Source organism: Hirundo rustica, chromosome 6 (assembly GCF_015227805.2).
Source record: "Hirundo rustica isolate bHirRus1 chromosome 6, bHirRus1.pri.v3, whole genome shotgun sequence".
Taxonomy (NCBI): domain Eukaryota; kingdom Metazoa; phylum Chordata; class Aves; order Passeriformes; family Hirundinidae; genus Hirundo; species Hirundo rustica.
Window position 1 is genome coordinate 62,518,779 of NC_053455.1, and position 27,786 is coordinate 62,546,564.

The 27,786-nt window shown below is 41.5% G+C and overlaps 1 protein-coding gene across 4 annotated transcripts in view; it reads right to left on the reverse strand.

The window, feature by feature from the left end:
- NELL1 (neural EGFL like 1) overlaps positions 1–27,786 on the reverse strand; it is a 274,787-nt gene that overhangs the window by 199,312 nt on the left and 47,689 nt on the right. For all 4 annotated transcript variants that reach the window (XM_040068216.2, XM_040068214.2, XM_040068215.2 and 1 more), the window contains exons 5-10: positions 17,331–17,427; positions 9,911–9,983; positions 9,587–9,669; positions 6,304–6,438; positions 5,351–5,453; positions 2,015–2,088 (exon numbers count right to left, since the gene is read on the reverse strand). In XM_040068216.2, the coding sequence (XP_039924150.1) occupies positions 2,015–2,088; positions 5,351–5,453; positions 6,304–6,438; positions 9,587–9,669; positions 9,911–9,983; positions 17,331–17,427 (565 nt within the window). The remainder of the gene's footprint in view (positions 1–2,014; positions 2,089–5,350; positions 5,454–6,303; positions 6,439–9,586; positions 9,670–9,910; positions 9,984–17,330; positions 17,428–27,786) is intronic.

The following is a 27,786-nucleotide window of genomic DNA, read 5'->3' on the forward strand; positions in this document are numbered from 1 at the left end:
GATTGTTAGAAATACCTGTGCACCCATTTTGTCATTGTAGATTCATCTAAAGTGTGTTTGTGGGCAGGATTCCAGCTGGGAATGGTTGTTCGTGAGTAACATCTGTGCTTATGGTTTAAGAGGATGTGCATCATAAATATTTTTAGTCTGGATTAGTTTCAAAAAATTTTAAAAAATGGTCTCAGCCTGATGAAGAAATTCTTTGATCTAGCTGGATCCATCAATAGTAGTAGTATTTTTTTTTTTAGATGGAAAAACTATAAGAGTTAAAAGCCTCTTAAGTTTGGATCAGTACCTATGCAAAGAATAAGGAATCCATCTTCAAACAAAAATTGAAATGTGAAATTTCAACTTAATCCTTTTGACATTACCCCACTTACAAAAATATCCTCCCTTACAGACACAAAGATTTTAAAGTCATCTTTATCAACACTATTACACTGACAGTAGATGTGTACCCTCCACTGTACTCCTTCATGGATTAGCAGCCTTTGACTTGATGTCAGCTTTTCATGCCTGGAAAATCAAACCATATTAAATTTTGTATGGTCCTCCCCTGTGACAAAGTCCCTCCTTTATTCATGTAACACCTTGTCCACGCAGGACAGAAAACAATGACACAGCCACCGTTTGAGCATTCCCAACTGAGGCAGCAGACAAGTAGGTCAGATTTAGGAGGTCGTGCTGAAGACGTGCTGAATGAACCTCCTGCACAGAGACACACCGCCCCACAGAAACAGATGCAACACGCCCTAAGAAACTCACCCCAGGCCAGTGAGGTTTAATATCACGCTGAAGCACAGTTCTGGAATTTGTTGGGTTTTTTTCTGAAGGCATGCATCAAACAGTTTTTGATAGTGTCACATTCACAGATGCCATTTTGAATATTTATCAATACTGTCAACTAAGATGCAAATACCAACTTCAATGTTACTGTAACTAACACTGCCGTATCATTTTCCTTTTAACAATAAGCAAAATACAAAAGCTGTTTCCATTATTTTACTCATTCCTAATGACAGATATTTGATGGTTGGTATTTGCTTTTAATTTTCGTGAATGTATTATCATCCTCCTAATGATGACTATGACACTCTTATTTATAGCACAGAGAAATTCCGCAGGCATAATTCAGACCAGCCTCCCTGGTTTCAATTTAACGTGAAAATACTCCTCATTTTACACGTGTACTTCCACTCTCAAACGTTCTATGCCATATTATAAATAACAAGCATCTTAGTCTGCCTTCCAAGGCAACGACCCTGTATTTGTACATGGCAGAGCTGAGTACCCCACATAGCTCAACAGCAACAATGGCAAAGTAATTCTGCATAACAAGCTGTTTTCACAACATCTGCAACCAGTTATTGCAACCAGTTATTGTCCATCTCCATCAGTGAACGTGAAAACACTGCTCTGTACACCTAGCTCCATGCTCAACAATAACCAGATCACTGTCATCTTTTCCAAGGCTCGCATTCACCAGCACTCCCTGAACGGATCTAACGCAGCCCCCGTTCACCTGTGCTCCTCAACGCCGACTGTCGTAGCCCCAATGTCATGAATTTGCCAAGAGAGAACTCGGTCCAGTCCAACACTCGGTAATTCACCCCAATCATTACAAGAGCTGTATATAGTCTGAACAATACTAGGGGAAATACAGAGTAACTCACACAATGTATCAGGAAGCTTTCTTCAAATTTTAGCAATTTGGATGAAATAAGTAATTTGCTCAAGAGGCTGTTACTTTTTTTCTAAAGCTCATGAAACCAGAGATAAGAGAAAACACTCTTCCAAATCATTTTGCCAATATTTTTCCTATCCTGCAAAGGTCATATTCCTGCCTTGTTTTCGTATTTGTGGCTCTCAGTGACTTCAAGGTCATCTTTTTCAAGACAACAGATGTCATATTTGCATGAAGGAAGCCTAAAGAAATGTACTAACTTTTCACTGTCATTTCTGAACACCACAGATACATTTAAAATCAGGAAAGGTTTATACAATTGAAACTTACTCGACATTCCCTGCAGCTCTTGGTTAATACTCGTTGACCTTCTGCTAGCACTTTGCCTCCATAGATACACTTGGCTGTAATTCGAGAGAAGGAGGAGGGAGATTAAAAATTAATTAAATCAGTATTTAAGCAGCAAATAAATGTGAGCTATAACACAGAAGTAAAACCAGTACTCACATACACTGAAAAAATATCAATACATTAAAAATATGATGTGTTTTGCTTTCATTGGGATTCAGTATCACATATAATTACAAACAAAGTAACGAACTATAAATTCATTTAAAGAGAAAGTAGCCTCTTTAACCAAACTAAAGAGAGGGAATAGGAGCATAAACAATATGTCCTGGACTAAATAACCTATCATTCTACAGAAAATATTTCCACTACTGCCATGATGTAGAGTAGCGACAGTACTTGTGTTCCTAGAGGTCCTCATGATTCCCTTCAAGAAGTGGAGACATTTATTAGCGTCCAGCTCACCACGAGAATAATGTAAGCACAGATTTCAATTAAGCCTTCACATTTTTTGAGGGCACACAGGTGAACTCTTGAACTTGCTGGAGGATTGCATGAACAGATTAGGTGCAGTGAATGATTGCACTGAATCAACAAACTGCAAAAATCTATTTCAGGAAAATATTCTTCGAGCACACACAAAATGCAGATTTTTCCTAGGAAACTGAGAACTCCTATTACAAAATTCTTGTCTGAAGTTTTGATCCTTCTGCCAAAGATAAGTGGCTCCACAAATGAGCCAACAGATCGGAACACGTGATCGTTCCTCGTTCGCTTCACAGCAAAGTCACCTGGCTTGGGACTACTGCCACCAGGAAGAAGGCAATGTGCATCAGGACCACAGCAGCAAACAGCTTGGTCAATTATGACCAGAATTATCAGAGTCCCCGTGCAACAACTACATGTCTGAATTCCAATTCCAGAGAAGGACAGTAAATCCATCAATTAAAGGGAACAGCTGGGCTGTTACGATCTCACACAAATCACTGCTAAAGCGCCCGGCATCACAAACCAGATCAATGCTAAACACTGATAAAATAACTTTCTGCTGGGACATTTCAGCTCCTTCTCTGTACTTGGCCAGTAGAAGTCTGACCTGTGACCCTGAAAGGAAAGGTAAAAGGTGTGAATCCTACTTTGTCATTGAGCAATGCTTTAAAGTTTTGCAGAGTCAAACCACGTGCACAGTGAAAGTGTTCAGAGTAACCAGTTCTCAAGAGACACACTATCTAGGACTGGTTTACCGCAATTTCCCTCCTGAGATTGATTCCCAAATTTTAAGCAAAAGAGACTGCTAGATCAATCTTCATGAACCTTCAGACATAAATTTTCTTCTAATGACTCTTTATCAAAATGCTCATTTCTTAAAAAAAAAAAAAAAAAAAAAAAAAAATTACAATTTTCAGGATAACTTAGTTTTCATCATCACTGAAGCATTTAAAAAACAGGCTTCTTCCCTTTTGGTATCCTACTTTTCTTTGGTTTTCAAAAGCTGCCCTAGTTTTTATTCCTGACTTGTGATCTCACTTCTGAAGAAAACTTCAGATGAGGAAGCTTCATTTAAATTAGGAATCCCAGTAACTATTTTTAGGAGAATTTGAACTAGGGACATTTCCTTTTTCTTTCTGTCTTCTCCTGACATGACCGCTTTTAACAAAAGAATGGGCACACTGGAAAGCAAGTTAATGTACGATTCAGAAAAACTATATTTAAAACAAAATTATAGTCTTTTGCCAAATATTATTTGCAATGCTAACAGAAGGTGGCAGGGATCAAAACTGAACTGCCTAAACCCCTTAACATATCAGACATTACAGCTTTGTTCATTAACCCTTAGCTAAGATGGGAAAGTGTTCAATAACCCAGCCATTCAATAATCCCTGGAGACAGCAAATTACAACTGATGGTTCTATCAGAGCTAAATAGAAAAAGCACAGAAAATAACACCTGCAGTGCAGCTCTTTGGAAAACCTCTGCAATTACTACTATCTACCTAGAGGTGACTAACTGTGGTCCTAGCACATCATTTTGTCAAGGAGCTGGCATTTACAATCAATTTCAATCAACTTCCATACGTCTCTGCCCATTGACTGATGTGCTGAGTTCTTGTCAGAATAACGAGTCAAGTTTGTGCCAATCACTGACAGAAGGCAAGTTTGATTGTTCATCTTCCCATTACAAATAACAGGAACAGTTTACTCATGAGGGTACACACTCAATCTACAATTTTGCGCCTTGCAATTTCTTTGTGTCAGATTTTGACTCTCGTGCATACATCCGGTTTCATGAAAGAACTTCCTAGACCTTCAAAGTTACAAATAAAAAAAATTTAAAAAAAAACCCCACACAGTGGCCACTTTACCACCCAAGTACTCCATTCATGAGCATCTTTTAATATGCAGAATATTCACACTGACATACAGCCGAGAGAAATGAGATTACATGAGAAACAAGAGCGGGTGCAAGATCACAGCTAAAGGATATTTGTGCACAGAACTAATGAATTCAATGACTGAAGAAGGGTGACAGAATGCTAATAAAGTGTTATTATTTTCCTAACAAATCCTAAAATAATTCAACGTCCCTGTCCTAATAGATTACCGAAAAGCTTATGCATGATGTTTACTCATCTTCCGGAACAGATCAGGAGAAAGAGAATTTTTGCTTCTTAAGGTACATCTGGCATTAGCATACTAAAATTTTCATACATAAATTGTCTTTGTTCCTTGTACTACATTAAAGTAACAAATATTGAATATTCCTTCCATGAACTTTACTTAACAGCTTTCATTCCCAGATAAAGGAACTGAAAGCTGACGATAACACCAATCACAAAATTTACTTAGCTTTTCTTTCTTCTCATTAATTTATTTTGAAATTAATTACAGCAAACTACAGCTCCACGCAGCGATTTTAAGCCAGGGTCTGATTGTCTGTCATGTTTATTTTAAAGAACAGCTTTTTAACTTGAAATAAAAGACTGGTGAAAAGACAAGAGCTTGGTTAGTTACTCATCACAAAAGAAAGTTCAGACCATAGGCTTGATGCTCCTCAACATCAAGAGGAGATACAAACTGCAGCCAAGTCAGTCTTCCCAGCTCCCGACAGGATGAATAATTCTACACTAACAATAGGCAAAAATAATACCTCAGGAACTTGTCATGCTCATTTATTTTCTCCTTACATCACGTTTGCCGCTATGACTCACGCTACCTGAATTACCAGGACTCTGAACAGCGCTCCAAGAGGCGCCTGCGGGCGGGACAGGTCGGACTCGGCTGAAAGAGAAGGCAAGGTGTGTGTGTGTGCTGTACTCACCCCTGCACACCTTGCAGCACTGAGTGTCCACGTGCACGGGGAGAGCGTCGGGAGGGCATTCCAGAGGGGGACAGGACATCCTGCGGCACTCCACAGCCCCGCTCTGCGCAAACGGGATTTAAGGCAAAGCTCAGCTACCGCCGCTGCAATCCGTGAGCATTTTATGCAAAACGCTAAGAGCTACTTAAGTAAATGAAAATACCATTCTGGATTACAAACCCGTCCTGCAGTCACAGATTTAATCCCACCCGGCTACAAAGTGAACCCAAGCGCAGCCGAAGGTGAGCTGCCTTCAGCATTTTGGTACATATTACTGGCTTTACCCCTCATCCCTGGAGCAAAATGCATTCACTGGAAAGCATAAGCCAAGAACATAAGCTTGAAGATACTTTCTGTATGCTGTTCCAATCATCTTTGAGTTTTTTAACAATCGGGCTTCTATTTTCCTGAGCAAACAAAAACTCTCTCCAGATATTTATCAAATAATTTCAAAGATACAAGTTTTACATACTAATTCTCTTTCTGTCCCTTGTATTTTTCAGTCTGATAAATGCTGAAAACCAATCTGCAGGCTGTTACCATGCAAGATGCAACTAAGCATCTATGAATACTATTAAGATAATGCCTCCTTTTTGAAAAAGCTACTGCAGTGAGAACAATTCCAAACCAAGCACGGACAATGCCACCCCATCACCCCCAAACCACAAAGTCCTCACAGCTATAATTAGAACAAATAAGAAAGCATTGTCAAGGGAAAGCAGATTTTACGTATGAAGCTTACAAATAAGCAATCTCAAAGTTTTATTTATTTTACCATTTTCCCCTCTACTGTCCATGCTGCCACTGGATGCATACTAAAAGCATAGTAATTCTCCGAGTGAACATTATGTATTCAAAGGCCATTTTCACATTTTCATTAGATCCTATCCTTGGAACTCTTCAGAAATTCTTACTTTGCAAGTGCAATTCCGGCAGTGATCATCTTCAACCCATGAGTCTTTGTCTCTGTAGATCAATCCATTTACTTGACAAGTCTTCTCGCAGTGACAGTCTTCCAATTGACTCAGTCTTGTTTCGGCATAATTTAACTATAAATGAAAGTAACTTGATGAGATTTCTGCAGTTCAAACACACGATGTAAGAAAGCAAAAACCAGCAGACTTATTTTTAGCCAAACCAACTTTCACCACAACCTCTAAAACACTGAACCAGGAAATCAGCAGGGGTAGACAAACCCTGTTCCTGAGATTTTGCTGGAGTTGTTACATCCCACAGTATGATCAATGGAGAAACCATGCTCCTGGAATAAACCCTGGGCTTGTGGCTAGCTCTGAGCACTCCTTGCTGTTACAATAGAAATACAAGCACAATATATAGCAGGAAAAACAAAACACCAACCAAATAAAACAGACATCAAAATTTACATGGGAAGTTTTGTGATTCATGAAAGTATTCCTGGCTGTATAAACCCATGATGTAAATAAACCAGATTGCCTACCCCATAAATGAACTTGAGTGCTTGATTTTTCTTGATTTTAATCAAAGTCAAGCTTGAACCTTTTTGACTTCCAGCAAGGAAAGACTGAGTAGAAATTTCTGTGCTGGAAGTCTCCATGTAACAAACACATCTGAATACAAAGCACACCCTAGTGGAGGCTCATAATTTACCAAAAGAAGTTATATTCCACTCAAAGAAGTGCAGGAGATGCCCAGACTGATTTCAGTAGATTGTTCAAGCCACATGAATTATTTTAGCCATTGAATTTAAAGAGGAACTAACAGTACTCTAGCCCAGCAGTGGGGAATGCTGCAACGTAACACAATACTCTTCTCCGGCAGCAAATTAACATTTTAGCCAGATTCTAACACCCTGACATAAAGAGGGTCCCTATTTAAGGACACAAGATTACATCAATTGAACATATCTACTGGAAAGATTCAGGATTAATTCAAATTACGACAAGAATAAAATGAGTTTTAAAAGCCAGCATTTATCAGTCTTTAAAAGCTACGTCTTCACAAAGCACAGGTAGGAAGAGGAGGTGAGGGTGGTTAGCTTGCTACAAGTCATGATCAGACCCTCCTTCCACAGCACTCTGTGACAATCTGCCACAGGCAGTGCTCTGCTGGACCTCTCACAAAGGCCTTGTGTCCCACCCTGAGCCCCCCAGACTCAGCAGAGGTGCAGCCCAAGCATGTGGGAACCTCCCTTTCCTGCTTTCATCCTGCATGACTTGCACAGCTACTAAAATTATCAGAGCCCAAAAGCAGTAGCTGGATGTTTCCTCCCCAGGCAAGCCCCGCTCTGAGCCTCCATAATTTTAATTTATACAAACTGCACACACATTCACTGCGAACAACACTTGCTCATCTACTCAACACTGGGATATGGCTGTGACCAAACACAGAGAGAGCAGCTGAAATGCTGGATACAGTGGAGCCTAAAAGCAATGGCTAGACACCACCAAACCACTTTCTGCAAACATTTTGTTCGTGCTCTGCGTCCCTTGGGGCAGCTCAGGAGGCAGGGGTGCTCGCTCCTGTACGTCAGAGCCATCCTGGGACCACCTGCCAGGATCCCTGCAGGCAGCTGCACAGCCCTTCAAAGCCTCCCCATGCAGCATCCCCACAAAACACACTTCTTTCTACACCAGTAATTCCTGGCTATTGTGGCCAGGACTTAAAGGGCAGTAAAACCTCAATGCTTCCCTCCAGACCCCCCATTTTTAACCTGCGTTTGTCTACCAAGCTAATCTCCTTTCCTGCTCCGTGCATTTTGCCTGGACAACAGGAAACGACTGCAACAAAACAGTCAGTGGACTGCTGTACCAGAAAAGGAATTTGCAATGAAAGATTATGCCAGCACCACTTTATGAAAGTGCAGAGTCTTTGCAGTACAAATACCGTGTTATTTGCTTCCCCTCATAAAGTACTAGCAAGCAAAAATATAATTAACATCAGAGAAAGCAAGTTGCTCAGTACAGTGCATAATTGGAACTTGCTCATACCACCAGCAGGGCTCAAAATAATCGCCTCTCTTCCACAGAAGAAGTAGAAAACTGAAATAAAAGCTTCCCATTTTGCATTTGGATCCAGCCTGTCCAAAGCATGTCAGCTGAGTAAGAGGATTGCCAGGATAACGCACACACTCTCCAAAAAACAGCTTCCCCTTTCCTACTGGGAAGGCAAAGAGCATTCGAAGGCAGTGCATTAAAAAGCATAATTTTTTTTACACAAGCAGTACTGCTATGCAAATCCTATTTTGGAAATTCCTACAGTCACTACACTGAGAGTAAGGGCATCTACAGGCTGGTTGCATCTGCCCTTAAATCTAAGTAATTAACATCTAAGTGCTGTTTCAAAAGAGACAATTAACTGCCCTCTCCCACAAACCAGATGGTTCATCAACATTAACCTCAAAAAGGGTTCAGACTCTCCTTTAACACAGATCAGGGGTCTGGTTACCTCTAAAACAGTTTACTATCCCAAAACTTCAGCACAACCTTGCTGAAGGGCCTTGGCTTGACACCGAGGTTGCCTGTGCATTGTAGGAACAGAACCTAAAGAAAATTTCCAAAAGTTCAAACAAACGAAACAAAATCCCCCAACACTGCAGATTCCCTTTCATCCTATTCATGATCCAAAGCTGGGGAAAAAAAAAAAAAACCACCTACCAAACAAACAAAACAAAACACAGTACATCACCTGGAGCTGAATTAATTTTCACACTGCTAAAAGCCATTTTGATCCAAGGTGCTGGCAAGGTCAGCACAGTCAGAGGTTCACAGGCATTTTTGGCTTGGGGCCTCATTTCAGTTCCCGGGAAGGAGACTACACCAGTCCTGAAGATTTCACAGGACTTCCCACAAGGAAACAACCCCCTCTGACAGCACCACATGGTGAAGAAATTCTTGAGGGATTTCATCTTTTGTTTCTGCATTTATCCCTCAGCATGAAAAGGGAAATCAAGCTAAGGCTTCTTACACAAATATCAAACTCTGGGTATTTTGTCACAACCTCACAAATAATAAGGCAGACAACAGAAGCATTATTAAAGAACAACCATGGAGCTGTATCCATAAGACTACTGCAAGGCAGCAAGAAAAAAAACTGGCTCTACTATTCCAAATAATTTTCATGGTGGAAGGAATGGCATATAGAAATAAATACTTTCGTCTTTGTCTTAGGGAAGGAAAGGAAGGAAATGAGCAACTAAAAAAAAGCTCAGGTACCTACTTTTGCAGTCATTTTTGCCAGGAGTTCTTGCAAATCCATGATTCCTTGCACCAGACTTAAGAAATCACTGCAGGTTGGGCATGCTCAATAGAGAAAGATTAAAAAGAAACAGAAAAGAAGGAAAGATACAATAACCCATAAATAAACAACAATCTATCATACTAGATTGATCTGAACATAAAATGCAATCTGTTTATATGGAATGTTTGCCTTCTGGATGTCAGCACATGCAAAAATAGCAAGCCTAAAAGTATTATTTTTAAAGCAAAGAAGCAATATGTATGAAAAATCTAAAATAGAGAGAATAAAAAGATCGCTACTTACTGCGATTCAGATTGGGACACTGTGTTATATATCCATTAGGTATAAAGATGACTTTCACATCTTGAATAACACCCTTTGCAAAAGAAGAGAAAACTGGTAATACAGATTACAAACATTCACTTCAATCTGTACCACCTCATTCATTTCTTCAGAGGATTAAAAAAAAAAATAAATTACCAGCTCACTCTACTTGTGAGGAAAATAACTGAAGATGAACAAAATATAACAACTCCTCCTATCCCTCCGTGTGTTTGGATATTACAGCAATAATACTGCTTTCTCTTTTGTAATCACCAAATATAAGCAGCTTAAGCGTCTTTAAATGGGGTGAGACTGGTGAAAAAAGCAGTGTAATAATATCCACTGCTCAAGCCCATGACACACTTTTCCAAAAGACAAAAAGAAAACACAGTAAAACCCTTTTTTTTTTTTTTTTTTTAGCCAAGTAAGACTGTGAAATCAAACACTGAGAAGACAAGTGCCCGGTGCCAGATGTAAGTAACAAGTTTCCACTCCCATTGCTTGGTTTCATTAAGCCTCCTAGCCCTGCATCCCAACAGGCAGCTGGGGTAATCGTGCCATCAGTCAGAATTAATCAGAATTAAACGCTCTCTGCAGCCCAGGCAGACAGGGAGATGCCCTGTGCAGGGCTGGCAGAAGGGCAGTGCAGGTTCTTCAGGGCTCCCAAACCTGTTGGAGCCCTGGGGGCTGAACATTCCGGGCTTTCTGTGCTGACAGGCACTGACCCCCAGGCACACACTGCATTTGACCTGAGGCCATGGAACAGGCTTCCAAAAGTGAGTGACAGCACTGGGGTTGTAATAGAATTGTGTGATCTCACAGGGTGAAAAACTTAGAATTTAAGATTTTAGTATAGAGTAATACATATGGGGCAATATGGAGGATTTGGGGCATAGGCTAAATCCTTCTTCTTCTTGGTTTTGGGTGTTTTTTTCTAACTGTGTCTGCATTGAGGGCCTTGGATGGTCAATTATTGGGTGAAAAGTATAAATAATATAGGTGTCATCTCATTATTGGATAATTTATCTTTAAGTAACCTTGGAAAGAGTCAGAGAGCTCCATTTTCTACCTTGCTAGGTAAAGCTCACAACTCATGAGGCTGTGCTAGAGATAAGAATTAATAAACACTGAGTCCGAACACAAAACTGCGACTGTGTGTTAGTCCTGGCTCTGACACGAAGAAAAGAAAATAAAAACCAACACAAACCAAACCAGGCACAACAGTGGGGAGGCAGCACGGCAAAGGCGCAGTGCCCAGCCACTGTGGAGTCCCTGCCCTGCAAGGATGCCCCGATGGAAGGAGCAGATGATGCCCAGTGTGCCCCTGCACACCTGGGCCCTGAAGAACCCCAAGCACTTCAGACAGTCCAGAAAATGCTGGAACTTGTGTTTGTTCTTTTAAGCTGAGGACAAAGCATTTGCTGCATTTTTGACTGGGCAACGTACTGAAGTGCACAGGAGCCACTGGATTTAATAATGTCATGGCCAGTAAGGGAGAGGAGCAAGGGAAATCAAGGGAACTCTGGTGCTGATATTTGCACTTCCCCTGACTGTTAATCAGATGTTGTGACACCGCTCTATCTCCTCACAGACACCTTTTTAATCTGAAAATAAATTTATCATGGCAGCAGTTATTATCTAATTAAATTACTGATTTGCCAGACTGTGCTTTAATTTTCAGTTAAATTGCAGCAGAGTGAATTTTGCAGACCAAGGACAGCTCACAGGCACTCACACTCCACCCATAAATAGAGGCCTCAGATAGTCCTTAAAGCCTGGCAAGGCGAGTAACATTTACATGCTCATCTGTTCAAAGAGCAGAATGTAATCAGCAAGCACAGTTTGCTGCTTGCTGCCTCATGATCAAATATTAACTGAAAATATTAACAGGGATAATCAGATCACCCTGTCTTTCTTGCAGAAGTAGATACATTTATTAACCTTCCCACCTATGAGAGTAATGAAACTGTAAGTAATAGGAAGCAATACTGTCACTGGAAGTGGAACATCCTGAAAGCCATTTTACATACTTGTCATCGGTGAGAAATTAGAAGGTGAAGCATAAAAACATACTTCAGCACTTAAGCCTCTGCAGGGAAAAGCTCAGCCAAGAGTAAAAGGAAACTACAAAGTTCCACCAGACCATATTGTCTAGCTAGCAAGACACCATCCAGAGAGAAGGGATTTTTTCTTCAGCTTTTTTTTTTTTTCCTTTAGGTGCATCTTCAAATGTGTTTGCTGCATCAGAGTCACACTACTCATCTGTCTTTTGGAAAGATTTGCATCTAGACATAGCCTGAAGTGGAAACACGACTATTTTATGTGTCTTAATTTCTGGCTACACAAAAGCATATTACTGTGTAATAACACATGAATATGAACTTCAGTTCACTAACAGAGATGGCTTCTAGCTCTATAAACCACCTGAAAATGAATTATCATGATCAAACACAGAAGTAAACTTTCCAAGGGCAGAAATTCTGCTGATGTATTTTTTTAATAGAAAGATTTCATTGTAGGAAAACACTTATTACAGCCATAATTATTGTAAAGAATATAAAAAAACTCTGATTATTCCTGCTTCAGCATCAGGTCTAGGCTGCCAAGAGCTTGGATTTGTCTTTAACAGTGTTATTTCAGTGGTCAAAATCTTTCCGGTGTCTCCCTTCCCTAGCAGACATCACCTTTATGTTATCAATAAAAACATTTGGCTAATGACAATCAAAGCTTCAGCTCAGCATCAGGTCTTGCTAGCTTGAAGAGCCTTCATCTGGTGCAGGCAGATTACCAGCTACATGATAAAATTCACGTCTGCAGCACTAAATTTCGAGCCCATCCCATGAGAACATGATGCAAAAAAAGCCCAGTTTATTGCACTTCTCAGATATCTACTAAATAGCACAGTCCTCCCACATTCTGTGAAAAGGCTCATCTATTCCATGAGCTCTCCACTTGTACATTTTCATTTCCTCCACTGCCTTTCATCCTCTCTAAAACCTCCTTGTCCCACAGAGCTCATGTGATCCACGCGGCTGGGCAAGCTGCACTGGCCAGGGCTGGGAAAGGCTCTGCACGGCAGCACCAGCAGATTTCAGTGCCTGAAACCCCTGTGCCCTGGCAAAGCCATGCCAAGAGCCCAGGTTCACCCTCCATCAGCACCCTGCTGCTCCACTCAGGGCAGCCAGGGCAGGCACCTGAACACCTGCACACAGCACTGCACCGAGTTCCACCTATCTCTTGGGTTCAGTGCAAGATGTATTTGATTCCCATCTGCTGAAACCAGTTCAAGAGGTGTTTTTCTTTATCCTCTCCCCAGGGGGAGGGGATAAAACCTGAGATTGGGAACACCAGCACAGCCTGTGTGCACGCATTCCCAGAGGAACACCGGAGCCATCTCACCACCACTAGACCATGTCTGTTCCAACAGAACCACATCTGTCACTGCAGGAGGACTTGATTGCACTGCTCCCAACACTCGGACCAACAGCGTGTGTCAGGTCCTGTTCTCACCCCATCAGTGGTTTGTGTGGGTTTTCTTGGGGTTTTTTTGTTTGGTTTTTTTTTTTGGGGGGGTGGGGGGAGGGTTGTTTGTTTTTTGTGTGGTGGTTGTGGTGTTGTTGTTGTGGTTTTTTTCACTACAACATTTTTAATATTCCTAGTAAAGAACTCTTATTCCTATTCCCATATCTTTGCCCGAAAGCTCCTTAATTGCAAAATTATAATAATTCATAGGGAGGGGGTTTACATTCTCCATGCCAAGGGGAGCTCCAGCTTCCCCTGGCAGACACCTGTCTTTTCAAACCAAGACAACCTTAGTCCATACAACTCCCAGTCCAAAGCTGTTACAGAGTCATATGACTATATAAATTATATACATGATACTGTGCAATAAAAATACCAATATGCTTCTCAAGCACCTAATATACAATCCCCAGACACAAGCAGGATCAATAGAGCCTGCTCTGGTAGTTATGAAAACTACTGTCTTGCAACATAAATCACCTTCTCACCGAGGCATTAACAAGCTCATTTCTGCACCAGCTCTTTGGAGGGACCCTTAGGGGGATGGGTTCTCCTCAGCAACGAAACAAAATTTGCAGGTATTTTTGATCCTGACAGCAATCAGATCCATCCTAGAGAGTGTTCCATAGATAATCTGGCATCAATCTTTTTCTCCCTTCAGTTGCATTTTCTTAGGATTCCAAAAGTGATGATGATGATGATATTCCTTAGCCCTGAAACAAACCCTGAGTTTGTGTGCCTGTCTTGGCTCTGTCTGCCACGTGGTTATTTTTTGCAGTAGCCAGGAGAGAGCATGGCTGGGACATGGTGATTATTCTACAGCACTCACACCACTGTAGGACATAGGGAAGGGACTCTCTTCCACGGAGGAGGAGTTCCTCATGGTCAAGAAAATGTGGAGGAGGGAGCCATCTGGTACCATCCATTAGCAGGAATGTGAAAATCATTTCTTTCACTCTATCTTTTGTTCACAACATTGTTGCTGTTACTGTTCATTTTCTTATCGCATCGCTCTTTCCAGTAAATTGTTCTTATCTACACTCATCATCTTCACCTTTCGTGCCTCTAATTCTGAACTCCATTCCACCACAGTGAGAAGGGGGAAGGAGAGGAGGAGTGAGGGGAGGCAAAAGTATGATTTGACAGAGTTTTGGAGGCAGGGAGTGGGGGCACTGAACTGGGGGGAGTACCATTCAGAAACCACGACAGCTTTAATTTATCCACCACTTTTGTCCCACTGAGATCTTACACTTTCCACCATATAGATATATAAATATACACAATCACAGGTATCATTTCCACTGTCAATGGCCAGCCCCCCAGATGTCTGTTGAGTTCATTTAGCCCATGACTGCAGGTTCTACCCACCCTAGATGTCTCCCAGGACAGCAGGGCTGCTGTGCTGCTGGCTGGAGCTCACCCTGGGTGTGTCAGGAGCAGTGCACACTCACTGTCCATGGCAGTGATCACACACAGTGACAGTGCCAGGCAGCAACCAAAATCATAAATACAGTCCAACAGCACAGACTGTTCTTATCCACAAATCAAATCCCCCTGAGGCACACATCCTGTTACCCTGTCTCTCTGCATTACCCACCAAGTGGACCCTGGGCCCTGAGCAGAAACAACTCCGTGGAGGAATTTGCTTGAGCTGCTCCTCCCTGGCATAGCCAACAGCATTCTTGTTGCCAATACTGTCCCTTTATCAGAGCCATGTGGTTGCTCAGGAGTGAACTCCCAAAACACTGGAGCAGAGAATTTCTCTCAATACCAGCAGAATTTCTCTAAATACCAGCCCATTTTCTCCCACGTTACATGACACTCATGATTATTCTCCCTCAGAGCAGATCTCTGAAGGACCCTCCCAGAAATCTCTGTCCTGACTCTAAACATGGTACTGTAGACCATACTGAGAACACAGCAGATACAGCAACAGGAACATGCTTTCCTTAACGTCCAAACAAACCCAAAAATTCTCAAAAGCTGCTTTAACAGGCCCGAAGGAGGAAAAGGGGGTGAAAAGCTGTGGAAAATCAGCCCTCCCCCAAATTTAACCCGCAGACTAGATCAGATCATTAATGGACCCCACCAAAGAACCCGAGGTAAGGGCAGGAGAACAGCACTGAACACACATCCAAAATCACCCTCGTTGCCCTTGATGTTATCAAGTCATAAGCAGATATCACACAGATCAGAACAAAGTAATCCTGATCCCTCTCCCTGCATTGAAAAAGACCATTGTGAGGGTCACATTAGGGAACAGACACAGGGTTAGGCACCACACCCACATGAAGAGGCCGGGCAAGGCTGTGGGCAGTGCTCCACACCCAATACCACAGATGATGACAGCAAACAAGTTATCAACGCTCTCTGGCCCTGTTGTTGCCAACCTTGGTGCCACACACTGGGCCACCAGTTAAAGCTGTCCAGGTTGAGGAATGTACTCCCCAATCCAGCATCATCCCCAGCGAGTCTCCCCCAAAGCCCAAGGCTGTTCTCTCGCCATCCCCCTTCCTCTTCCCCTGGGGCAGGATGGAGGCACAAAAGGTGAAGATCACAGGTATAGACAGGCACAGTTTACTGGAAAGAGCACTGAGAAAAGCAAATGAACAGTAACAATGTCAATAACCAAAGGTGTAAGAAAAAACATTATTCACGTGTCAAGCTTGGTTTTCCTTACACACATTTTCATGGCTCCAACACACATACCAAAATGCTAATTCTTTTTTAATGCTCTTATTTCCCTGCAGATCTCTGTTTACATTAAGGAAAATATATCTACTTTTTTATATGCTAAAACAGTGAAACAAATTGCTCCAAAAAAGAAAGGGAAATCCTGCTGAGCATATAAATATATGGAAAGAGACGTGTACTCTTTACAAACTGGCAAAATCCCAAGTTTTTGCAATGAGCAATGTAAAAAAATTAAGACTTCTGAAATTCTCAAGCAGGATTTAAAAAACCACAACCAATTATATTCCTGCCCTAAAGAAAGTTAGTAAAATATTCAAGCACACATAAAGCAAAGTAAGATTCTTGTCAGCTTTCATTATGATCAATAAAAATTGTCAGCTCATTAGCATATCATTAGCTACCCTGCTGTTTCCAAAGTGTTAACACGTAGAAATATTAATTTACAAACATAGATATCCCAGAGTTCTCGGGCTCTGACTGCCTGCATAAAATAAGAATTTAAGACGGGCGACTCCAATATAACTTCTTCCTGTTCCTCTGTAGCTATAAACATATGTTTACCATCTGTGGAATAGTGGGAGGCAGCTGAGGTAAAAAACCAACAGCTGTAGAATAAAATAATACTATCAATTTCACTTCACAGTGACAGCTCAGCTGCTGGAGGATGAAATGCACCGTAGGTTCAGATCAACCCTCAGACTATCTTTTCGGTCAAAAGTTGGCTTTTACCTCCATTTCACAATTAAAATTGCCAGTTACTATGCTGAAGTAAGCTCAGCATAATTGTCCTAGCTTGTTGGGAATCTGGGGACTTTGAGGAGACGTCCTCCGAAAAGAAGCACCGTGTAAAATCATCTCAGGAAGTGACAGCTTCACGCGGAAAGCGGGTGGGCGGTAAATCACCTTGGCAACAAATCCGTGCCCAGATTGAGGATGGGCAGATTGGCCTGTTGCTGCTCGGCGGTCTCCTTCCACAGATAAACATTCAAACTGCGCCTTGTTAGCCAAAACTGGAATAAACACCAGAAACTTCTACCTTGTAAACAAGCTGTTTACTAACTGTCTGCAGCTCCTACCGAATTCCACGTATATCGTATTTCACAAGTCTAAGACAAGTGACTGGAACTATCTTGTTGGCTATTTATTGCTTTCCTTCCTCATGTGCCATCTCATGTCTGCTTACCTTAAAGAAACCGTGTTTCCTGTTTCTCTGTCCCAGCCATAAATTGCTTTCAGGTGTCAAATTTGTTTCTGGGGGATCAATGACACGTTCATAAATCCTGCAGAGGGAAGACAATGCATTTACTTGAATTTTCTCTTTCCTCTGAAAACTTCCTTGACAAAATCAGGTAGCAATAAAAGGTAGAAAACAGAACTAAAAATAAAGCCCCTAAAAATTTTCCATTAAACACAGTATTTATCACTGACCAAGAAAGTATATTACAACCTTAAAATAATAATTAAAAAAAGACCCCAATACATGAAGATTCCATAAAATTGAAACTCTCCTTGTGCAGCTGTGCAGCACTCGACTAAAGAAATACAATTCCATAACCCACCAGAGTAGGGAAAAAAATAAAATAGGATCATCTTAGTCTAGGGATGTCTTTCAAAATCTGCTCTGGAGAAAAAGTGCGATCCAACACACACACAAGAGCCAACCAAATCCAGCAACCCCTTGGGGCTTTCAGACTGGTCAGAATTTTGAACAGACTTCACAAAAGAACTTGATGCCACTCTACTCCTTTTTTTTGTTTCTTTTTCCCCTCTACATTTGTGTCATTCATCCTTGCACATGCACCCTTCTCCCCTTGTTACTGGATCCCCTCAGGCTGGGTGCTCACGTGTGGTGCCTCCACTGCACATCCACCTTGTGTCTGGCACAGAATGGGACCCCTTCACATGCGCCTGGTACCTGCCAGGGACAGCAAGTGACACTAGATCCGTAAGCAACCTCTGTGTGCTGCATAAACTTGCTATCTGCATACCAAATTTCCAAAATTAACTCATGAAAAATTGCTGCAACCCCACTTTTAAATTAATAAGGTATTTGGAGCGCTAAAAAGGTTTTGCTGGGGGTTTTGTTTGTTTCTTTTCAGAAAAGCTGTAATGAAGTTTCCATAACAACTTTTCCAGGAACAAAGACCGCTATCATTGTCTCAGAACATGAAAAATTCAAGGCCAGAGTTACTGACCCTGGATTCTCATATTGCCATGTCACTTCAGAGGGAGCCATGACCTTCCTGCTTCACAACAAAAACACCCTGCTTAATAAGGATTGTGGAGGAGATGATGAAATCTATTTCTGTTACTGTCCAGTTTTCAGGGAGCATGCATGGCTGTGCAATCACAGCAGCGTGACAGCCAAGAGAAAGGACTCTGAGTCTGCCACGACCCCTAGCTCACCTAGAGAGGTGAAATTATCTGTGGCCAAATTATTTTTCTTTCTTTATAGCTATGGCTTTAAAACAAACACGAAAAACAAACACTAAAGTTAAACAGAAGCTGATCAACTGAACTTGTCTTCACAATTACACTCCACGTGTCTCTACCAGAGCCTCACTAAGTGTGAACAGCAATTCCTCACGTTGCAAGTTGCCATGGGTGTTGGGTTTGTATTGCAAGGGTTAGGCAGCAGGGTGGCTTCTGTGAGAAGCTTCTAGAAACATCCTCCATGTCCAGCAGAGCCAATCAGCTCCAGGATGGATCTGGCACTGGCCATGGCTGAGTCCTTCACTGATGGTGGCAGCACCTTTGGAATAACATATCTGAGAAGAGGGAAAAGTTACTGAGCAACAGCAATTCCACCCAGGGAGAGGGTTGGGAAGACGTGAGAGAAACAGCTCTGCAGACGCCCGGGTCAGTGCAGAAGGAGGGGAGAAGATGCTCCAGCACAGGAGCAGATTCCATGGAGAGGCTGGTGTTCCCCATTGCCCATCCTCTCTGTGCCATCCATGGGGACAAGGCAGAGAAACCTCAGCAGTGAAACAAGCACAGGAAGAAGGAAAGGGTGGGTGGAAGGTATTTGGCTTTACTTCTCATTACCTTTTTCTGATTTAACAGTTAACAAATTAATTTCCCCAAGCTATCTGTTTTGCCCTCAACTGTAACGGGTGAGTGAGCTCTCCCTGCCCTCATCTAGATCCACAAGCTTTTCATTATCTGCTTTTCTCCCTCCTCCGGCTGAGGAAGGGAGCAATGGGAGTGGCTTTGTTGGGCACCTGGTGTCCAGCCAGGGTCAAATCCACCCCATCACACTGTTGGAACATTCATTTGTTTGCAGTGGCCGAGAATAACATCCCAGTATTAAAGAACTCCTAGAAAGATCTATAAAGTTATGTCAAAGTACAGAATCCTATATCCCACCCACTCTTGCTTATCAAAAAAAAGGATTGAACTATTTGTCAAGATGAAATAGAAGCAATACATAAAACTAAAGGCTAACACTACTTTTTTTTTTTTCTTCTTTTTTTTTAAAGAGACAGCAAGAAAAATCCCAAACCTAAGAACAAAACAGTTATATGAAAATTACAGCTTAAGAATTTGAGTACAGGAGTCAGAAGACTTCTTGTAATACTCGTAATTTCATTGCTAAAGTTTATTATAATTATCATCAGCCCTAACTCATCACATTTCGTGTGCATGATACATTCAGAGCTCAAGGAAATTTACTATTTAATTTGGTCTATCTATAAAATTACCATGCCAAGCTGTTTTACCTGTCCAAACAGCAAAACAACACAATATTCTTTTAAAGCAGGTTTTGAGACTTACAGGATTTTTGCATGCACCGTTTCCACCAATAATTTAAAGTGTTAGTAGAGGCCTTCTGTCATATCTCATGCAAAAATGAACTACACAACTGCGAAACTGCAGCAAAATACTGAAGGAGAAACAAAGAATTGATACGTCCCTTGAGCATGAGCTCCTTGAGAGCATGTGCATTAAACTGCTCTATCATACCAGGAATTTGTCTTTGTATATGTAGCACAGCTTTATTCATGATTTCGGCTATTAATGCCCTCCCTGGAAAATTTCTCATCTCCTGAAAAGACCAGCTGACATTGAATAAAGAACTCCATTTCTCCTATTATATAAAATCCCAGTGCTGGCCAGGTTCAAAAACACTACTTATTGAAGAATATTTGATTTTTATTCACCTGGCCTGGTTAACGTCGATAAAAGAACTTTACAATATCTATCTGCAATTGCATGTTAAAAAAAAAAATTCTAAACTTGACATTGTTATATGACAGTTCAACAATAGCAAGTTAGGAAGACAAATCAGACAGGCTAATGTGGCTTATCTTGTCTTTTCTGATGATTTAACACTCTTTCAACCCATGTGGAAGGGGCTGTACTCACCTTATTTCCAGTCTCTTCACTAAGTGCCATCCTTAAGAGACAAAAGCTCAAGATTGCCCATATTCCTCTACTGTTCTACTCTAATTCAAACTACATTTCAGAAGCAGGCTATTTACCTCAAATTAAGGGGTTCATTAAGGGTTAGTTTGTGCCTTATTCCACACGTGTAGAAACAGGTTTGTTTTCCTTAGATCTGCCAATGAAGTGACAGGCTTAGGAGTCAAGGAGGGGCATGAGATGTAGATCAGTCCGTGATTATGTTTTTACGGCAAAAGATGTTTTGGTTGACACCATTTGGTTTACAAACAAAGTCAATTTACGTTATTATTGGATACAGTTAAACTTCATCAGGAAAAAAACGCCTGGCAAGCATACACACGACATATTGCTACTCCTTTAAGCACCTCTATACACTCTTGGGAAATGAAAAGGTGGAAAAGCACATCAGTTAAAAAAAAAAAAAATAAATAAAATTAAACAAAGAAACCCCAAACAAAACAAAACACCCACATTAAGCTTCCACGTCACTCGCTTTCCCTTACTTGACTTCCCGGGCTGAGGTGTGTCACTTTCTATGGCCTTATACCCGTGTGACCAATACTTTGTATTTGGCATATGAACAGCTAAATTATACACTTCAGCTTATGAAGCGCTGGTCTAGACCTCCTTGGAGACCAGTTTCCAACACATTTGGCTTTGATACCAACACAGAGAAATGTGCAGTACACTTCACAAGAACAGGAATGCTCAGAAAGAGGACTCAGGGGAACTGTGGTCACTAAAACTGTTGCAGACTGAATAGCCCCTCCAAAACAAGGAGACGCAGGTTTCCAGGTTAATGGAAGCTCTACTACATACTTCAGGCTTTCAGATTTATGATCGCTGCATTCACTTTCCAAGAAAAAGCCTGATTTTCCCCTACTTTATGCCAGCGTATTTCAAAGAAGTTAAACCATAAAACCAGGGTTATAGAACAATGAACCAATCCCACTGTCCTGAAATGTTCGTGCTCAGAATACATCCAGTAAGCACTGATCCATTTAGCAAAATATAATAAGAAATACACCTGTTAATCAACAAATACCCATTACATTCTTGCGGTTTGTATCTGTATCTCTACCCTATCTGCACGCTTTGATTCATTAAGTATTCTTGTGCAACCACCAGAATCACCTCTCTCAAGGACACATTTCCAACAGGCATTTCTGCCATAATGAAGAGAAAATGCAGAAAATAGAAAATCTATAAAATAATCAGTGGATTCCTGAAAGGAGGCATATCTAAAATCTTTGCATCCTAATACACACGCACACAACTTGCTCTGCATAGAGGAAGAGCTTCTCTACAAACCAACCTCTGTTGGACAAGGAGGCGGCTCCCCTCCATGTACTCAGTGTGAATCATTGTTAGCATCTTTGTAATGCGTAAATATACAATGGTATAATGGTATATACCTAATATAGAATGGTAAAAAAGGGAAATACCTTCATTCTACACACGTGCAGACAGAAACACAGACTAACCAACATCACCAAGACAGAGTCTCTGGCCAAAGTCTAAGACTTGAGACTGGGCATGACTGAGGCTTAACTGCCTCACACACTGGGTCACGCTCCCTCTGGAAAAAAAACTGACTCGGAATTGCCTCTCGCAGTGAAGATGATGTCTTACACACAACTTTTATAAGCAAAAGTTAACGTTTGAAGAGTATTTCCACTTTTGTGGAAATGCAGCGCTACATCATACATACAATATTTGCCATGCCAGACGCATTTTTGGAATGGCTGAAACATTCAGCAGAACATGAAAATAAACATGATGTCTGCTCTGATTAGGATACATCAGCCAACATGGACTGATCAGGAGGCGCCACTGCCTAAAATCCTGAACTTTAGACTGCAACTCAACAGTCACCACGAAGCAGCACACCAGATCATGACACTTGCAAATTCTTTTCTGTCTACAATATGAGTAGGTTACTAAAACAGGAACGTGCCTTCTGTTTGCAGGTTGGAAATGAAAACCCTGAGATCAGCTCAGTTGGTCAGAGCATGGTGCTGAACAACACCAAAGGGCTTGATCCTGGCGTGGGCCATTCATTTAAGAGCTGGACTCCGGTCCTTGTGGGTCCCCTCCAATTCAGAATATTCTCTGAAATTTGTGAACACACACAGCCCTGAACTGCATCAAACAGGCTTGAAACAGAGATTTAGACTGTGAGGATATAAAAGCCCAGGGGTTCCTTTGTTTCAGGTCCCTCCTCAGAGGGAAGCTCTAAATTTCCATGCAGAGAACAGGTGTTGAATTCAACACTCCTAATTTTAAATGTCTCAAAAGTTCATACCTACGGTGGAGCCAGTTCTCTAGACTCACTTATTTAATGAAGAGACATAAGTGTTCCTAGGGTGTGATTCATCTTACAGTAAATGAATCACTCTCTAAAGGCCCCTCCAACAGCTGCACAGGAGCCCTTCCTGACATCAGGGTGAATCATCAAAACAGATTTTTGCAATTCAAAGCCTGATGCTCAAAAATTACACTCTCTTGCAACCATTCATTACCCTGTATGCATCCATCTGGATCTTCAGATCCTTTAAATACACTAAAGGGTACAGAAAAGTTCTGCATGGCAGTCTTTGAAACAGCATTCTCAATTTCTGTAAGGAAAGTCAGAGAGAAGGAAATTCCCCATGTTTTGCATCAATCTTTTTCCTAATCCAATTTGCAGAGGTGTTGACCACCTCTGACCCTTGCTGCCATCTCCAGCTGAGCCTGCAAAAACACAGTACACCTCTGAAATAGCAAATGAGGCCTCCTAACGCAGCCCAGTGCATAAAAATCATCAGCTGCTTCAAAAAGTTTGTCTAACATGTTCTCTGAACCCACCTGTATAAGGAAACTGATTGATTATATCAGCTCCTAGCTTTAAGATCCAGTATTGCCATTTGCCTTTTTATCTATTCTTCCAAAGAGATTAAAACATTTTTTTAAATAAATACTAAAATTTTAAAAATAAATACTAAGATACCTTTACATACTTCTCTGCCAACCCATTTTCTATATGCTTCCCAATGAAAATGTGTCAATACCAATGTGATTGGATTTTCTTGATAGTGTTTACAGATAGGATGCCTTATTTGACATGCATTCACTTCTGGAGCAACTTTAAGTAAATTATTCATTCAGTTTCCAGTGTTTTGTTTCAGAAAAATAAACTTCCTGAGGGAAAATTTGATTTTTTGGTGCTATCTCCTCTGCCATAGTATAGGAGTTCACAGTCACTTAACAGAGGAAAGCAATCTAGATTAAAATCTTGGGGTATGAGGGAAGCCTTTTCTTATTAAATTTTGAATATAGAATAGTAACTGCCAACCATTTAATCAAGTCATTGTTCAGCTTTGGAAGGAAAAAAAATTAGGTGCCCAGTAATAGCATATGTTAGATAAAAGAACTTGAGAGTGCCTGCTCAGTTTACATTCTCTTCAAGGTCTGCCACCCAAATGATTTCATTGATTTTCCTGTATAATCACAGAAACAAAGTTAATGTGCTCTATTTTTCACTTTAATTATTCCAAATACAAATCTAAATTTAAAAATAAAAATTCATCTAAATAAAATTCTATTTTAAAAAAAAATCTTTTTCATTCAAGAGGCATTCAAAGTAACCAACCGGAGGAAACTACACAGATGCAAGTGAAGATGGTCACAAGAGCTGAGTTTCACTGTCAGGTTTGGGGGTTTATTCTCCACACATCAACTAAGTAAGGGTGAATTCACAGGGATATCTGCCTGTGTGGGGCTTTCATTATGAAACATATTATGCTCTTCTAAGTTTTCTGTAAACTTGTTCACAAATTTTATCAGAATTTCTTAAGCACTGAACTAAAACAAAAACTAAAAACTACCGAAGTAGAGGACTGGACCCATTATGTGACACAGCAGTGGCCCCACGGAGGGCAGAAATGCATGTGTCAGAGTTGTCCCTATGGCAACTTTCATCTAGAGAACCTGGGGTAGATCCCAACACCTTTACAAGCAGGGTCAATATCATGAACTTTACTTGCAAATGACAGAACGGATACAAATGGTTCCTGACAACGAACAGTGTCTAAGCCCTAACAGCCTGTCTGCAATGTTTACCCATCTTCATATAACAAAAACAGCACTTCTTCAAGTGTGAAAAACCCAGAAAACAGGCAGAGTCAGACTCTAAGTTAGCAGAAGTAGAAATTTGGCCATTTGCTTAGGACTGTCAGGAGTTACAGAGAAAGAAAAAAAAAATGTGCCAAACTACGAGGTCAACTGTATCCTACACGTGATGGATGATGGATCCAGAGCAGGGCTTTTAGTGTCAAGACAGCTGGTTTGACACCCAAATAGTTATCACATTTCTCAGCTTTGGCAACTGCTGCTTTTGGCTAGGACAGGGCTCATTTTCTTCAAAGCAGCTGGTCAGGTGCCATGTGCTGGATTTGTGACCAGAGCAGCGTGGGTATGGCACCCATGGTCTAGCTGATGGCCAGCAGCGCTTGCACCCTGTCAGCGTCTCCTCTGCTCCTCACACTGCCTGTCCTGGCTTAGGGCCGATCTGGGAGGAAACCTCCAAATGGGGTCCCCTCTGGGAAGCAAACTCAAGCAGCCCCTTCCCCAATTGGTCTGGGGAAAAAAAATTCTCCTTGGAGAAAAGTGTAAAAAGCTATTTATTTAACAAGCTAAGTGCCCACAAGCACGAGAAATGAACAACATGAAACAACAAAACCTCTCGCTGTTCTGAAGGGAGATGGCAAAATTGAGAAAAGTCCTTGCTGTGGGTGGAGCTGGGCTCACCCAGTCTCTCATCAGCCCCTCCAGCACTGGAAAATGCCCTTCTGGGCCACAGGTGTGAGCTCCCAGTGCTCCTCTGGGTTTTCAGTCCAGAGCAGGTTTGAACAGTCCCAAGAAAAAAGGAAAAAAAAAAAAAAACAGTCCAGGGAACTTCTGTGCCTCAGTTAGCTAAAAACTAAAAGCAAAGGAGATCTCTGTGCTGCAGACAGCACAGTCCAGGAGCAGAAAGCGGAGGAGCGAGTGCAGTTCCTGAAAACAAACCCTGCGCTTCCTCTTTCCCCTCCTTTGCTCTCAGAACCAGTCCGAGAGGTGTAGAACTGCATAGACAGCCTAAAAAGAGCAGGCAAGTGAGGATACAAGCAGCATAAAGTCACCCCAGGACACTGCCCCACCAGCAGTGGGGCTGGGGGCACACCAGAGCCTGGCAGGGGACATGCCGAGATTCTGGGGAGTCTTCAATGGACACCAAAAGCTGGGTAGCTGTACAAGCACAAGTCCTTTATTTTATCACAAAAATCAGCTTCACAGCAGCAGAGTTGCTACAGTCTGTGCCAGTACACAGAAAACCTTGCAGCATGAGGTCCCCAAGTCCCAAGCAGCAGCAGCAGCACCTTATCAGCAGCAACAACAGCATCTGTCATCTGTGAGTGCGCTGGCATCCTCAAAGCCGTGCATTTCATTCTAGCTTTAACCAGTCAGGTAGAAACACAAGTCCAGGACTGCCTTGTTGGACCTCTCCTAAGGTTGATGTGCCAAAGTAACGTAATTTCTTACACAAATTCTAAGCATGTAACTCTATCCGGTTCTATCTAGGAATGCTTGGCAAGGCTACATTGCTTCTCTTAAGACTAGAACTTAGTGAACTTTGCAAAAGGCAATGCTACTTGAACTTTAAACTAGCCTTTAGGGCTTCTCTTACTAACTAATACAGGCTCTTACTTGTTTAAGGCACTCTACTTATTTAAAATTAAACCTGCATTTCTGCCTCATGTCTGTGCAGATTTAAATATTGTAGGTTCTCTGAAGGTTCTAATCCAGCCCTCACATCTTTGAGCACTCCTGGGTCTGTGTGGATGGGGGAAGACAGAAGGGGGATGGGGATGTTTGGAGTTAGGGCATTTGTCTTCCCAAGTAACCGTGGCATGAGACAAAGCCCTGCTTCTTCCAGGAAAACAGCTGAACACCTGCCAGCTGCTGGGGGTTGTGAATTAATTCTTTGTTTTGCTTTGCTGCACCTGCTAAACTGTCTTTACTTCAACACACCTTCCCTCCCTCCTCTGCACTTTCATCCTTCCCCATCCCACTGTAGAGGCAGCAGCTCTGTGGTGCTCAGCTGCCTAACAGCACTAAACCACACAGCAAAAACCTTCTTTTAGGTAAAGCTGAGCACAACAGCATGTGGCTCCTGGCCCTGGCATTGCCCATGAGACTTGGACCTAATCTACAGGTAGCAGAAGTGCACACACACAATGTACTTGTCACAGGTTTTGGTGAAGATGACCACTTTTGCCATATTCAGCAGAATTTAAGGCGGTGTCTAGGTCAAAAGAATTCTTCCTCTGAAGTGCTGAAGTGAATGTCATCTTCCTACACAGACTTTTCTTATAAAAATCAATGTGAACAATTTCTATGGATTAGTGGGAATTCAGGACTTTAAACTCATCTCCATAGAGAGCTGAGAGCTACGTAGATCAAACGCCACTTTTCAAACAAATATCTTGACTCTCCAAAGGCACTTTAGCATCTCTTTATCACTTGTGAGCAACTATCACTGTCTGGCTACCAGAGCATAAACCACAAAGCAGTAGGGGCTTCATGATGCACACAAGTATCCACTACAGTCACGAAGACAAACACACTCATAAATGAGGACAATGCTGAAACTCACAGGGTCCCTGAAAGACACCCTTTAACCTCAGCAAGCTTTGAGGCTCACGATCTAAACCCGAACACTGAATAAAGCTACTGTTAACAAGAAAGCTAAAAGCACAGCACACTCATTTGTTACCACACCAAGTATCATACCAAAAGCCCATCTCAGATGAACCAAATGTTCAGAGTACATCCCAGATGCAAAATATCATCAAACCAAGGCTGAGCAATTAAAAGCAGATTCTAGAAGTAAGGAAGAAATTAATTCAATGGGTTCTTTCAAGACATAAAAAGAAAAACTCCTCTCCCACAAATTAAACAATAAACCCTTAGAGCAAGATACATCTGAGATTAAAAAAAAACTGTATTAGAATTTCTATGAAACAAGCAGTAGCCAATTAAGCCTATCTTACGATCAGAAAGCAGAAGAATGTGCATCAAAATGTGCACAAAGGTCCCACAGCAAACCGAACCCCAAAATAAAATGTTATCAAAACAAAGAGGTAAAACCACGATTAAATGGCTTACGCCATCCCTGTTTTGTCATGAAAAAAAAAATTTAAAAAAAAAATCTAAGA